General features: G+C 61.0%; 1 protein-coding gene across 1 annotated transcript in view; it reads left to right on the top strand.

The window, feature by feature from the left end:
• Positions 1–12,364, top strand: part of AHRR (aryl-hydrocarbon receptor repressor) — a 78,683-nt gene extending 66,319 nt beyond the window's left edge. Inside the window, exons 7-13 of the mRNA XM_032337869.1 lie at positions 699–832; positions 3,667–3,866; positions 6,233–6,277; positions 7,161–7,222; positions 7,376–7,514; positions 7,797–7,988; positions 8,347–12,364. Of these exons, the coding sequence (XP_032193760.1) occupies positions 699–832; positions 3,667–3,866; positions 6,233–6,277; positions 7,161–7,222; positions 7,376–7,514; positions 7,797–7,988; positions 8,347–9,406 (1,832 nt within the window). The 3' untranslated portion in view covers positions 9,407–12,364. The remainder of the gene's footprint in view (positions 1–698; positions 833–3,666; positions 3,867–6,232; positions 6,278–7,160; positions 7,223–7,375; positions 7,515–7,796; positions 7,989–8,346) is intronic.
• The last annotated feature ends 2,455 nt before the right edge of the window (positions 12,365–14,819 follow it).

Genomic DNA, 14,819 nt, shown 5'->3' with positions numbered 1-14,819 from the left:
GCGGCCTCTGTCGGGGCAGCTGTGGGATGAGGCCCGGCGGGGAGCCCAGGGAGAGGGGCCAGGGGCGGGCGTGCGTGTGTGCGTGTGTGCGCGTGTGTGCGCCGACGGGGCGGGCGTGTGCGGCAGGCGTGAGTGTGCCCGCGGTGGGATGTACGTGTGCCGGTGTGAGGGGGGGGTGTCTGTGGGGTGTGGACATGGTAGCACGTGTGCAGTGCGTGTGAGGCAGGTGTGTGCGCGTGAGGCGTGTGACGTGCGTGGGGCGGTTCGGGAGGGAGGTGTGTCCGGTGCGGGTGTGTCTGTGGCGCGAGACAGGCCGGGCGTGTGCGGCGCGGGGGTCGTTTGGAAGCGTGTGCGAGGCGCTGGGTCCGGCTGCGCGGGAGGCTGTGCGTGGCGACGGCGGCGCGCGGGCGGGAGCGACGTGGGAAGCCCCGGGTGTGGCCGCGCGCGCCGCCGTGTGGTCGTGTGCGCCCCGCCCCACCCCGCCCCGCCCCGCCCCGCCGCGCCGCGCCGCGCCCCGCCCCGCCCCGCCGCGCCCCGCCGCGCCCCGCCCCGCCGCTCACCGCCGCGCCCCGCCGCGCCCCGCCCCGCCCCGCCCCGCCCCGCCCCGCCCCGCCCCGCCCCGCCGCGCCGCGCCCCGCCGCGCCGCGCCCCGCCCCGCCGCGCCCCGCCGCTCACCGCGGGTCTCCGCCGCGCCGCAGAGGACGCCGTCCTGGGGAGGCTGCTGCGCGCGCACGAGGGAGGCGCCGACGCGCCCGCGGACTTCTCGGCCTTCCTGACGCGCTGCTTCGTGTGCCGCGTGCGCTGCCTGCTGGACAGCACCTCGGGCTTCCTGGTGAGTGCGCGCCCCCTGGCGGCCCGGTCCGCGCGGGGTCCCCGGCCGCGTGACGGACGCTTGCGCCGCGCCCCACCCCGCGCCCCCCCCCCCGGCCCTGCGCGGGCTGCGGCGTTCAGCCTCTCGTCTTGCAGGCGGACCCCTGGGCTTTCCCTCTGCCCGACTCCTGCGGCCCCCGGGGGCACGGGGGAGGGGCGCACCCCAGACCCCCGACCGCCGGGGGGGGGGGGTGAGTCCGCTCGACGGCGCCCCGCTGCGCCCTCAGGGCCCCCCCCCCGGGCCCCTCCCGCAGACCCGCACCACGACCTCCGGCCCCGCCTGGACTTCCGGCCCCTCCGGCGTCGCTGTCCTCCTGAGCCGGGTCCTGCTGCCCCCTCCGGGCTCCGCTGCGCCGGGCCGGGCTGCGGGTGTCCCGCAGGGGCTCGGCCGGAGCCGTGGGGGGGGGGGGCGGTGGGCGCCGCTCTGGACGGTCTTCGAGCGGCTCCGGAAGCCCCGCGGGCCCGCGTGGCCGGAGGGGGCCCGTAGCCGTGCTGCCCGCCGCGGAGGCCCGCGCTTCCCCCGCCGTCTGGCTCCGGCCCCGGCCTGCGGAGCCCCAACCCTGACTCGCAGTGGCCGGCGGAAGCGCGCTCCCGAGTCGGGTCCCGCAGACCGGAGCCCCGCAGACCGGGGTCCCGCAGCCCGGGGTCCCGCAGACCGCGGCCCCGCAGCCCGGGGTCCCGTGCGGTGGGCTCGGGGCCGGCCTCCGGCTCCTCGGCCTTTTGTCTTTCAAAAGAGCGTCGCGCGCAGGTGGTGCGAGTCCAGCCACCGCCGGGGAAGGAGATGCGTGGCGACCGGCCCTTGCACACCCCGCCCTGCCCGGACGCCCCGCCCGCCGCTGTCCCCGCTGCAGGTCCGCGCGGCCTCCCCAGGCTTCTGCTCCGCCTGACCGCGGGAGCCGGTGCCCGTGCGGACCTTCCCCGGGACGCAGGACCCCCTCCGCCTCCACGTGGGCTCATCCCTGAGCCTCGTGGCCGACCCCTCCGCACGTAGAGGTCCTCGGTGGACCCGCTGCGCTTCCAGAGTCCCGGGTCACCCGCCCAGGCCATGCGGCCCGCCAGGTTTCTCCGCGCTTGGCCAGAGCGAAGGCCGCTCAGGAAGTAGCTCCAGGCTGCCTCGCGGTGGTCCCCGATGGCCGCGTCGCGCCTCGGCCGTCCTCCGGCAGTACACGGGCAGCTTCACGCTCCTGGCCCGAGGGACAGTGAAGAAGGTCACTAGGGGGTGACGGTGGCCATGTCTCTGGGGCCCCCGGGAAGGCCCAGCCCTACAGCAGAGGCCCCGAACACCGTCCGCTTCTGCAGACCTTTCCGGGCACACCAGGGCCTTCGCCGGAGGAGCAGCTTCTCCCTGCCCTGTGCTCCCGGGCCTGCTGCCTCCCTCACACAGGGACTGCTCGTCTCTTCTTTAGGGGATCGCTGACCTTAAAGCCCTTTATTTTGCTAATGCTTTGTTCTCAATTTTGTGGAAACTAGTATAGTTACTGTTTATTGCATTATAAGGGATGTGCACTCTTTAAAATAGGATAACCAATTCCTGATACGTTGGAAATTCTTATCTCCAGATGAATGAAATCGGAGACATTTTACTATACAATCAAGAAAAAAATTAGAATATAGGGTAAAATGAAACTAAAAACCAATGCGCTGAATAGAGGAAACAAGAAAAAGAAATTTGTCTGAGAATGTGCAGTGATACTAATCCATGAAATTCGTTACCGCACACACTCGCAAAGGGTTCGGGCGTTCACAAGGGACGCACTGAGAACAGGCCCGTGTGCGTGGCCCACGGCTCCTCCTGGCGTTCCTCTGTGACTGTGGACGCCACCCTCTTGCCAGTCCGGTGAGAGTGGTGCGACCCCCCAGCCTGGCGCAGGCTGCCCGAGAGAGCCCACTGTTACTCAGGAACTCGGAGGTCCAGTGGACGTTTACTGGGTGGCTTCCAGTCAGCCACGATAGGAATATTTCCCCCAAAGAAACTGGCAGACGTTCCCCATCAGGTCTGTTCTCTCCGGGGAGCATGTCCCCGCGCACAGCTGGTATTCTCGCCGCACGCCCGTGACCGGCAAGCGGCAGGTTCACTCGGAACCCATCTGCAGGTGGGCAGATGGGCAGATGGACCACAGATAATGGGAGGTTGGATGGACGGACAGACGGGTAGATGCAGGGACGGGGAGAGGGAGGGTTGGCGGGCTGCACGGGTAGAGAGAACCGAGGCCCACAGTGTGGGGTCATTCTTTCATCAAGGGCAGAAACGCCCTGAAGGCACTTAGTAACTTGGATTAACTTTTCTCCTGTGGAAAGAGCTTTTCTTTTCTTTTATCACAAAGCCCTAAGTTACTTGTTGGCCGTTCAACTCACTCTGTATACTCCAGATAAAATCAAGTTGTCCCTAAGCTCCATCGTCACTGGAGGGGTGACAGTCTGAAATGGAGAGTTAAAGCTGAAAGAGCTGGTGGCCGGCTCTGGGGGGGGCCAGTGACTGCTCATGGCCACGCACACTAGTGCTCGCCGGGCGAGGGTCCCACTCCTGCACACCCAGGAGTGTGCGCACGAGCACACACTTCTCCGTTAAAGGACATTCCCGAGACCGCAGAGAAACTGTGACTCGCTTTGAAGGCCCTGGGACGGTTCCCATCCCCAGCAGGCCGAGCATGGAGGAATCCTTGGTGTGTGTCTCCTTAGTGACTCGGGATAAGATTCTCCTCCCCGTTTCTGTTCTGAGAGGGCGCGCCCCGCGTGCTCAGGCAGTGTCGCTAATCGGCCTGTGCACGCGCCTTCGTTTCTGTCTTTCAACGCCAGACAATGCAGTTTCAAGGAAAACTAAAATTCCTGTTCGGACAGAAGAGGAAAGCACCATCGGGGACAGCCCTGCCCCCTCGGCTCTCGCTGTTCTGCGTTGTGGTGCCCGTCTTCCTACCTCCTGTGGCGGAGGCGAGAGTGAAGAACGCGTCCCTGAGGGCAAGGCACAGGGTGGACGTCCCGGCCCCGACGGACGCAAAGTGAGTGTGAGTCCCCTGGGGCGGCAGCCGGACTCCGGGGGCAAGGCCGGGGGCAAGGCCACAGGAGTATTTTCTGCCCAGTCTCTCCTCATTTCTGACCAGCAGTAACACCACGAGGCTGGGGTTTTTAAAGCCGGTACCTTGTGTAGAAAACACGGAAAGGCTTCGACGGCAGAAATGCTTTCTGACAAACGACTGTGGACGGTGCTGCTACGTATCGCCTGCGTCACCGTGCCCCTAACCCCCTCAGTCACGGTCTCAAAGCCGACGCCCTGGGTCCTGTCATCACGGGTGGGAGGCTGGGGGCCGCAGCCTTGTTTCCCGTGCTGCGGTCCTCCCTCCCGACACCAGGCTCAGCGCGGGGATGGATGCAGGGGACCGGTGTCCCCGCAGGGGACAAACGCCCCTTCTGCCCGCCCCTGACTTCTCTCAGCTTTCCAGTGTAGGAGATACTTTGTATCAAGTTTTCTTGGCAATTCACTTTCTGGAACAAATGTGGTCTGTGTTGTGTGGATCAGTGTCCTGGGAGTAATTCAAAATGTGCCTCTGTAGGGGCGCCTGGTAGGTGGGCTGGTAAGTGACTGACTCCTGATTTCAGCTCGGATCATGATCTCGGGGTCGTGAGATCAAGCCCCAAGCAATGCCGGGTGTGGAGCCTGCTTGAGGTTCTCTCTCTCCCTCTCCCCCTCCTCCCACCCCATGTGCGCGCTCTCTCTAAAAAAAAACCACGTGTGTCTGTGTTTTCCACACCTCAGTGAGCGAAACCAAGGGCTGGGGCAGGAGGTCTGACATCTGACTGCACCAGCTACTGGGACAACACGTCAAGGCCCTCCGAGTCCCCGACCCAGTCTTGATCCCTCAGCGGTGCTCCCTGGAGTGGGCCAGCTGCTCACGGGCTGCGGGGGTGCCTCATCCAACTCCCACGGGGGGCGTAGGACCAGCCCTCGAAGTAGGGCTGTGCTCTCAGGCTGATTTAAATCGACCGGTAGAGCTTTCCAGGGGCACTAGCCAAGTCCCCTCGGCCAGGGCCCTGGGATGCTCGCCCCAGGGGGAAAGGCTTTCTCAGCATGGGTATCTACCTGCCTTTGACCCCGCACATGGTGACTTGTCCAAGGAACTCCCAGCCCTGGCATCTCCTCCTCTGGGAAGCCCCTGCCCCCCCCCCCCCACCTCCCGCCACCAGGGAAAGCCTTGGGCTCAGATGCTGCCCCATTAATGCCGTGTTGAGATGTTTTGGGAGGCGGGGGAATCCGCTCCTTCTCCCCTCCCTTACCAGAGATATCGGCTTCAGGGCTCCTGGTGCCTCCTCTGGGAGGTGCCGGCCCCTTAACCCACTGCCTGATGGGGAGGGGTCCGAGCGCAGAACGCGGGGGCTGGTCTGAGCCCCTCAGCTCTCAGGTCTGTGATGCCGGATGAGGGTTAGCTCTGATTCAGCCTCTCTGCCTGTCCCATTCAGTGTCATGAGTGTAACTCTGTGCTCACGGCCACATCACAGCAGAAACGTCACGCCCACCAGGATCCCCTTCGTAGCCCTGAGTCCTGCAGGAGGGTCCTGCTTACCTGGTCGCCTGATGTCTGGCACGAGCCTCCCCCACACCTGGGTCCCATCCAGAGGGAGCCCCAGGGCCCTGTGGCCCCGTCAGGGGATTCCGGCTCAACCCCCCCGCCCCCCATGTGGCCTCGGGATGGGAGGGCCTCCCCAGGAGGCTTCTCTCTCCTGCCCCAGGACCACGTCTGCGAGCCTCCCCTGTGGGTGTGACTGTCCATCCCCCCTCAGAGTCCACCCTTTGGCTCATTCAGGCCGACCTTCAGCCGAGAAAACCTGGAGCATCTCCTGTGGCGGGGGCAGGGCTCCCACGGCCACTTTCCCCTCAGCCCCTGCAGCATGGTCCGCCCCCTGCCCCCGTCGACGGTGAGCCCCGCCTTCAGCTGCCACTGGGAAGAGTGCAGGGCGAGGGGTGGCTTCCAGGGACAGAGCCCCTCTCCAGCCCCCATGCCGGCTGGCTGAGACTGTATGCGCCCCTTATTTTTAAAGATACGACACACCCTAAATGTGAGGGAGGAAAACCAGGATACCCAAGGGCCAAGCCTGTAAAAACAGGCGAGGGACCAAGCTGACCCTTGACGCATGGAAGCGCCCCCCCAGGACCTGCTCGCCTAGAGCCCGCTTTCTCACCTCTCCCGCACCCCGAGACCAACCCTGCACCAGCCCCGCCTTCCTTTACAGGCCCAGAGTTTTCCGTTTTCAGCCTGGTTTGGGCTTAATTATCATAACTGAAACTCACAGTCGGCTTCCTCTTTTCCATATGTTTCCCCCTAAAACCAAGGAAGAGGGGAACCCTAACCTCTCCTGGCTTTTCACACAGGTTGAGGTGCGAAGTGGGCTCCCGCTGCCCCAGGTGCCCGAAGGGGCAAGTGCCCCCGCCCGCCTGCACAGAACCGTGCTCACCTGGGGTGGGCGGGACAGGTGTGGCTCAGCAGGTCGCCCAGCACCCCTGTCCGGGACCTCCCTGAGGGCGTGTGAAGCTTGCACACAGGACGGTTCAATCAGGACTGGACGTCATATCCTACAGAGTATCGTCCAAACCTAGAAAGCAGAGGACAGAGGCTCCCACCCAACATTTTAAGAGAGAAGCAAATAATGTTTCCACTTCCTTGGTTTTTCAGAATTCCTACCTGCTCCCCCGTCCCTGCACCCCCGTCCCTGGTCCACCCCCAGTCTGTGCTCCCCCATCTCTGGTCTTTACAGATATGACCAGAGGGAGCAGCAGCACTGCGGGGAGCTCTGACTCAGGTCTTTTGGCCTGGATTTGAGTCTGCTGGAGAGGTGGCCTAAGGGAAGTCACTTAAGCCTTGTTTTTTTCTTTTGAAAATAATGAAGCAGCATCTATGAGAGTGAGATTGCTCAGAATTTAATATCACGAGCTCCGTGATTTCTGCGTGTGTATGCGCGCTGCCCTATGAAAGATGGTTTACTCTTCAGTAATTTAGTGTTCTTGGTGAGTTTATGGAATGTAACTACTGGAAATCATAAAAATTGACTGTGTCTTCGTTGTGGTCATCCAGAAAAACACAAAAGCACGTTGTATGTGTGTATCTGCTTTCGAAGCAGACTCATTAGCCCTTTTTTGGCTTGAGAAATCATGTGAATTGGAGTTTTCAGCAGACCTGCCGCTGAGGGAAGAGAACTTAGCGTCTCCTCTCCCAGGCACGGCCGCGACAGCAGCACGGCGCCCCTCCCCGCAGCCTCACAAACTGACCTACGTGTATTCTCCTCTTGTCTGCGCTCCACAGGGCGAGAGCTGCCGCACGTCAGGGTGAGCTAGACCCCCACGGGCAGCCCAGCCACCTCGCAGGTACTTCTCCAGATTCACCGTCTCCTGTGTTTTAAAAGGCTGAAATGTGTCTGTGCCCCTCCGGAGGCTCCCCTTGCCCCAGTGCTGGGGGGCCTTGCTCCAAAACCCAGGCCGGAGGGCATCGTGCTGAGCACCCTCTCTGAACCCTGACAGGGAGGAGCAACGGAGAAAACACTGCAGTGCTCAGGACACAAGCGGACGCGGGACTCTGGGCCCGGGTTCCAGCCAGGGCACCATGCCTGTGCCTCAGAAGTGGCCCCGACCTCGTTTCTGCCCCCGAGGGGGCTGCAGGGTAAGTGGTGCTGAGGCCCACCTGGGCCTTCAGGAGGAGAAGAGACACTGGCTGCCGGCCTGGTGGCCTTGACTGTGACAGGTGAGCCTTGCTTTTAGGGTAACACGCAGGTACACCTGGAGAACGCCCTGACATGCTTCCCACCCCAGGAGTTGTCCTTCCACATCTGAGGTGTGGCCAAGGCTGCCGGGACCCTCGCCTGAAACCTGGACCCTGGGTGGCCACCCTGTCCTCTGCTCTCACCCTGCACTCAGAAGCCCCCTCCACTCCGTCTTCCCACAGGCCCCTGCCGCCACGCCACCAAGAGGGCTCCTCTTGCTTGGAGGACTGGCCTGGCTGTGCGGCAGGGCTGCGCCCCATCCTCCTGGCCGCTCAGGTGCTGTGGGAGCCGTGGCATGCATGCCAGCAACAGGGCCCGGCTCGTGGAAGCTGCCGGGAGAGGGCATCTGCCTGCATCTGCATCTGCGTCTGGGGGTGGGTCTGTCCCATGACCCATGGCGTAGGCCGCCTGGAGATACTTCCCTGGGGATGCGTGGGAGGCACATGCCGCTCCCTGCACCCCCACGTCACGCCTGGGCTCGCAGAGCCCCACATGGGTGTCCAGCCAGCCGGCCGTGGAAGGGTCGTCAGGAGAGGAGGGTGCTGGCACCAAGGTCCTGGGCCGCTGCTGGTGCTGGACCGCAGGTGTAGCGGCTGTAACGGTGGGGGCGCGCAGCCCTTGCAGGCCCAGCGGGTACCCTACAAATCCAATGCCTTCCCTTAGAGACCCCACCCCAGGGGGTCAGATGATGGCTCTCCCCGCTCTGTCTGATGGGCCATCTCTTCTCTTCAGGGACAGGGGAGGAGACGAGCACGGGAGGGTACCCAGTGGCTGCTCAGGAGCCAAAGGGCGGAGGGAAATGCACGCCTACAGCTGCTGCTTCGAGGTGCCTGGACCCGTGAAGCCTCTGAGCTGGATGCCAGGGAAGCACGGCCAGGACGGGGGCACCAAGCTGAAGCCAGGGCCCAGCGAGAGTGTCCCGTTCTCCGTGCGTGCCATGTCCCGAGGCTCCTGCATGCCCTGCCCAGGCGTTCAGGGCCCCATCCACGCCAGCGGCCTGACTGCTTTCAGAAATTCACCCAGCTGCCACCCAGGAGGCCATTCTCCCCATGCCTACGTCAGCTGCACCGGCAGAGCTCTGCAGGACGGCGATCAGGGCCAGGTGCGCCCTCTGCCCAGCTGCCCCTTCCCCCAGGGGAGCCTGGACAGTGGGCTCCCTCAGCCCAGAGGGCAGCGTCTCACAGGGGCAGGCTATTCCATTGAGGACACCAAGCTTCGAGGTGGGCCTGTGCCCTCGGGAGCCTCGTGCAACCCCATCTTGTCGCTTGATGTACCCATCAAAATGGAGAGTGACTCTGGGTCTGAGGACGCAGCAAACGGCTACTCCATGTCCCCAGGCCAGGTGTGGCTGAGAGCCAGTGGCCTGGCCAAGGGACAGATGGTCACGTTCCCTACCAGGATGCACCTGAAAACAGAGCTGGAAGCCAGGCCCCACCTGTATGCTCCGCACCTGGGGCGCAGCTTGCTGGAGGCTCCCCTGAGGGGCAGGGGTCCCCTCAGAGCTGGGCGGGAGCTGGTCCCTTCCTGCCCCGCACACTGCGCCTGCCTGGGGCGTGCGCACGGCCTTCCTGAGCCAGATCCTCCCCCCCACTTCTGTGCACAGGGACACCAGCCCCCTGCACTGGGCTGTGACTGCAGAGCTCCGGGGACCGTGCCTGTTGTCAAACGAGAGCCCCTGGACTCACCACCATGGGCCAGTCACAGCCAGGGCGGGGTGCCTGGAATGTTCCCCAAAAGTGCTGTGGCAACGCCGATGCCTCCCAAGGCCCCCGAGGGTGCTTTCCTGCCATAGAGTGGGCTGCTCCCACAGCTAGCCTCTGTCCACGCTCAGTCTCGCCCTCAGCTGGGGCGGTGCGCACAGGATCCAAGCCTTTCTGAAGGGACACTCTGCGAGGCTGCCCTAGCTCAGTCCTCTGTTAGGTGTGGGCAGCATGTGTGACAGCATAGTCTGTTTTTGGTAAACGTCACACAGGTTCTTAAGTGCAAAGTGGTCTGAAGTCTGTTCAAGTAGGACAGTATTTCTCTTTCAAGGATTAAGGTTTTCACAAAGAGGCCCAAGGGAGACAAGTCGGCCCGGAGGACATCCGCTGCTCTCTGGGGGACAGTGGGCTCCTGGCCGAGCGGCCTCACGCAGTAGCTTCCAGTGCTTCCCACGCCCGCTTCCCAGCTCGCCTGCGCTGCGACGGCGGGCCACCCGCTCTGTGCAGGGTACGGCAGAGGGTGGCCGTTACCCTCGGTGTACGTGAGGGATGTAATTCTCTCGAGCCACAGGTGACCGTGCCGCCATTTGTGGTAGGAATCTGGAACGTTCCAGGCGAAAGAGCAGGTCTGCACTGGGTCCCACCCTTTGTGCTATGTGCAGCCTGCTCCCCTCGACCCCACAGCCGAGTCTGGGGCCTCGCCCAGAGTGGAGACGGGCAGGACAGTGTCCCATTCCTCCCGCAAGTCTGTCCAGCATCATCAGGGGCCTCCATAGGTGGTCGTGCTACTCCGTGTCCGGTACGTGGCAAAGCTCAAGTTTACAGAGTCCAGGTTCGGAAGCAGAGAGAAGGGCAAAGTGTAGAGAAAAGAGGCAGAAGTCAAGTTGTTCGTGGAGGTTGTGTATCGGTTTTCAAATGAGAGTTCCAATCGCCACCTAAGGAAGATTCACTAGACATAAGATGGACAGGGGATGTTTTCTAGAAAAACCGTGAAGGTCATATGCTCTGACCACAGGAGACCTGATGCAAAGGCTGACTCAGAAAGCGGCGTCTCCCATGATCAGCACCAGCGACGGCCCCTTGTCCCCGGCAGGGCTGTTGGCACCAGCTGTGCTGTCCTGGCATGCAGCCCACCGCCAAGCCCGCCTGCGCCATGGTGGACACACTCCTGCCCCTCGGAGACAAGGGCATCTGTCCCTAAGGTCGCCTTCTGCCAGGAATCTCGGGAGATGGCAGGAGTCCCTGGGGAAGACTTGCCTCTCCACCATTGGTACATCTGCTCTCCGCGGGGGGCCTTTCGCTCCAGCATCCATGGCTTTGGGCTCTCAGTCTGAAGCCGAGCTCATGCACGGTCCCCTTGTCAGAACGCGGGGCTCAGCTGGGTGGACAGGGTCTTATGGACACTTGGGCACCACCCGTGGTGCCCCTAAACAGGTTGCCAGCTTTGTGGAAGGTCCCCCTTACAGGATGGCAGGAGCTGAAGGCATCCTCCTGGCACGGGCAGAGCCGGTCACCCTCTGGAGCCCAGGGTTGGGAGTGGTCAGCATGTGGCCCCCCAGGGCCAGCCCAGCAGCCTCTCCCTAACTCACCTCCCTGAGGTCTTGCCAAAGGTGACATTGGTGCTCTACTATCCCCACTGCCCCCACCAGAGTCTCCCCCTGTCATGAGGGACACCTGCCGGCGACCTCCGGCTGGCCCGGACCTGCCTCATGCAGTTCTCAGGCTGAGCACAGCCTACCCCGGCTCCCCGAGACACGGGGCAGAGTCCCGAGCTGCTCTTCCTTCCTTCCTACTCAAAGCCACCACTTAAGGCCTGGCCCTTTCTTGCATGGGACCGTGCACCTCCCTGGGCTCCCTCCTGTGAGGGCAGCGAGCCTCACGCTTCCTCCGTGAAGGAACCACCCAGCGGGCCCCGGCTGGCTGCAGCTGTGTCCTGAGATGCACGGGGGCTCCCCCAAGAGGGATGCCTGCCTTCCCCAACTCAGGATGCAGAAGATGGGGAGAATTGCACACGTGTAACGTGTGACTCAGAAAACACAGGACTGAAAAGGTGAGATTCAGACGCCATTGCGAGTTTGCACGCCGTAGCCAGGCCACGCGTGACCACAGATGAGCTCCAGATGAGAGCCCCAGGGAGAAGTCTCTTGAAGCCCACAGTCACCGCTGCCCTCGAGGCCCCTGGTCCCCAGGCGCTCCTCCCCATGGGCAGTCGGATGCGTGGGCCTCATCCTGTCCCCTGCAGTCGGCAGGCAGGTGGGTCCTGCTGTGCTAACGGAGAATTCCCCATCTGGAAGTCAGCTCTGAGGTCTTGTGTTCTGGAGATGCCCACCATCCCCGGGCCCCTTGAACTCTGGGTCAGCACCCCAAAATGTCCTTGAGTCAGCACATGCCCCTCCTAAAAAGCGTTGTGTGGGAAAATGATGGAACGTAGAAGCTGCAAAGCAGTCACTTTTGCTCTAAAATGTCATTATCAGTACTATCGCTAGGCTTACGTTTTTCTGTTGTCTCGTAGCTTTTGCTTATATGCTAAAAAGTATTAAAATCAAACGTAGTGTGGGCATGGATGGACAGGAGGACATGAACAAAGTTACGGTTTATACTTTTACAGCTTCTACTAGAGGAAAAAAGTTTCCGATATCCAGACTGACCTGTTGAATTTTTTAAAAGTGGATATATTTTAATGAAACTTTTAACACTGTTTTAATACTTGCCTTTGGAAAGAGCCTTCAAATATATTTCTGATACTGAGGTATGTATTAAATATGCAATATTGATGTAAAATAAATCCCAGGTTAAATCATATTTACCATAAACAGAAACGTCTACTTGATTTTCCAGATGAAGCAACTGTATTTCCTTTAGTGTGTGTTGGCGAATTTACATTCTGAGACAGTCCTGTCCTTCTGGATAGAAGGCGAGAATAAACAGGCTGGCACCAAAAGTTTCGAGGAGGACGGCGGAGGCCACTTCCTCCTCCACCTGCCAGTCCCTCTCCTCCCCGTCACGGAGGGTTGGGCGACCCTCCCGGGCGCCATTAGGATATCCCAGACTTGCCCTGACCCATAGGGAACAGACACCTGTTCCCCGTGACTAAGTGTGCGCGTGTGTGCTGTGCATGTGTGCACGCGTCCGTGATGCGCGTGAGCTGTGTATGTTGCGTGCACGCGTGTGCGTGCGTGCGTGCAGCTGTGGGATCAGGCGGCCAGTGTGGCCCGGTGGAGGTGGTGAATTCATCGTTGTCAGCTCATTGGGTGAGCGGATGCGGGGGCTGTGGAGTCTCTTGTTTTCGGGGCGCTGGTCCCATTCTCACGGCCTAGCCGGAGGGTTCAGCACATGAAATCTGAGGGACACCCGGGCCACAGCAGCAGTCCACCAGCCCCCGCCGGGTCTCACACCCTCCAGTACTCGGTACGGTCAGGCCCCTGGGTCTTGTCCACCTGGGGGTGAGGTGGTCACGAGTTGTCTCATGTGCGTGTCCTTCTTTCTGTCGTCCACCAGCAGTGGTGTTGAGCTGGTGCTGAGTGCCAGGGCTGTGACAGTGCTAAGGACACAGTCAGGAAAGACAGAGCTCGTTGGTGCATGTACACAGGGACGCATGAGCCCAGAACCACCCGGCTCCGCAACGCACGGGAAGGAGCAGATGCGACACAGACCGAGCGGGGGAGCATAGTCAGGTGGAAGTCTGTGAGCAAGGCCGCCCTGAGCGTCACAGAATGGCAGCCTGCAGGGCTGCGGCTGGCCCGTGGGCCCGAGCCAGAGGACAAGGAGAGGGTAGGGATGAGGGCCTGGAGGGCCTGCCGGTCACACGCCCACCCGAGGAGGGTTAGAGGCGGGCTCCGTGTGGGAACAGCCCTGGGCTCAGTCTGAGGGGCGTGTGGGCTGCAGGTCAGCAGGGGCCCCCACGGCCTTCCTGGGGATGCAGGGAGCCCCCCGCCTGGAGTCCACTTGCCCCCGTTCTGGTCTCTTGCACTTGTCGGCCCACCTGGTTGACTTGTCCACGTTCTTTTTATCAGGAGAGCAGCATCTCCTCAGTTACAGATTTTCTGTCTGTGGCTCGTCTTTTATAAAATACGCGGTACTTTAACATTTCAGCACCACAGTCTTTTTCTTTATGGCCCACGCATTTCGCACCTTCCGAAAAAACGGACAGTGCCTTTGACAGAAAGCCCGTGTTGTCAGCTACTACCGCGGCCCCACCGCGTTCTGGGGCCTGGGCCACCCCATTCCTTCATGCGTTCCGCCTTCTTCTCACAGCCGCCGGCCTGCTTTTGAACGCACTCGCTGGCGCTGTGCTAGGTGCTGGGTTTGCACGTGCTGCTACACTGCGGGCACATCCGTCCTCTGGGGTTTCTCTCCCGCCCTCTGCCCCCACGAGATTGCAGCGCTTTTCTGTTCCTTCCCCTGTTGCTTTGGCATTTGTGACTCTGGTTCTGTCCTTCATGTGTATTTAACAGAGGCCGAGTCGGAGCTAATCCAGAGCTCTGTCCTCCCAGGACACAGGGCTCTCAGGGCCTTTAGGACATGGCACTGCACTCCGCTCTTCACTGCAAGGCTGGGGGGATCCCCAGCAATATTCCTGGGGTTGCTTCTGTCAAAGGGCTTCAGTGAGAGCCGCTAGGCTGAAGAGGGGGTTAGACCCAAGAGGAGTGCAGGCTCCCAGCTGCGAGTTCTTGAGTGGGGGCTTCCCCGACTCAGGGGGCCTGCGACCTGGGAGACACTGCTTTTAGGGGCTTTGCTGTCTTCCGTGGTCGGCTTTGGCACTGACACACCCTTGAGCATCCTGGCTCCATGGAGGAGCCCCGACCCCACAGGGGTGTAAACGCCAGTAGCCCCTCCCACTCCAGGGCTGTTTTCCTGCACGCCTCCCTGAGCTCAGGAAAAGGGGGATTTACAAGGAGCTCACTATTTTCACCCAGTGTTTTACAGGAGCCTTTCAGTTATTTGGTCTGCCGGAAAGAGAAGTCAAAATTTTGTTCATCAAATTTTGTTTTTCTAGTTTTAAGGAGAAAAAGGTCCTTTAATAGCCATCCCAATATTAATATTATATTAATAATTAATCAAAACTACATTATAATTAAGTAATTACTAAAATTATATATGTAATATACAATATATAATTCCAATAATTAATAATTACGATGAATAATAGGCACACCCCCTGGCTGAGGAAGCTATCAGGGAGTCCTGCCTCCAAACCCAGGTGTCAGTAGCACAGGCTCCACGTGCGGAATGTGAAATGCTGTTGTATTTTGAATAAAGTCCTAAAAGCTTTGATAATTTTGGCAAATTTTTTTTATTAATTTCAAAATGCCTTTACAGTCACAATTTCAAACACAACGTGAACTTGTTATTTACATTTTTGTAAGTTCCTAGGTACGGATGGGATGAAAAAAGGGTTGGCCGTCACGATACAGAGGTACTGGCCCTTGCCCGGTTCAGCGGTCGGCGGATCTGGGGGTGCTGAGTCTTCCTGCCCCCACCCGCTGTGTGCGCCCCACTCCCGTT

This window comes from Mustela erminea, chromosome 3, assembly GCF_009829155.1.
Source record: "Mustela erminea isolate mMusErm1 chromosome 3, mMusErm1.Pri, whole genome shotgun sequence".
In the NCBI taxonomy this organism is placed as follows: Eukaryota; Metazoa; Chordata; class Mammalia; order Carnivora; family Mustelidae; genus Mustela; species Mustela erminea.
This window is presented reverse-complemented; position numbering and strand designations above follow the sequence as displayed.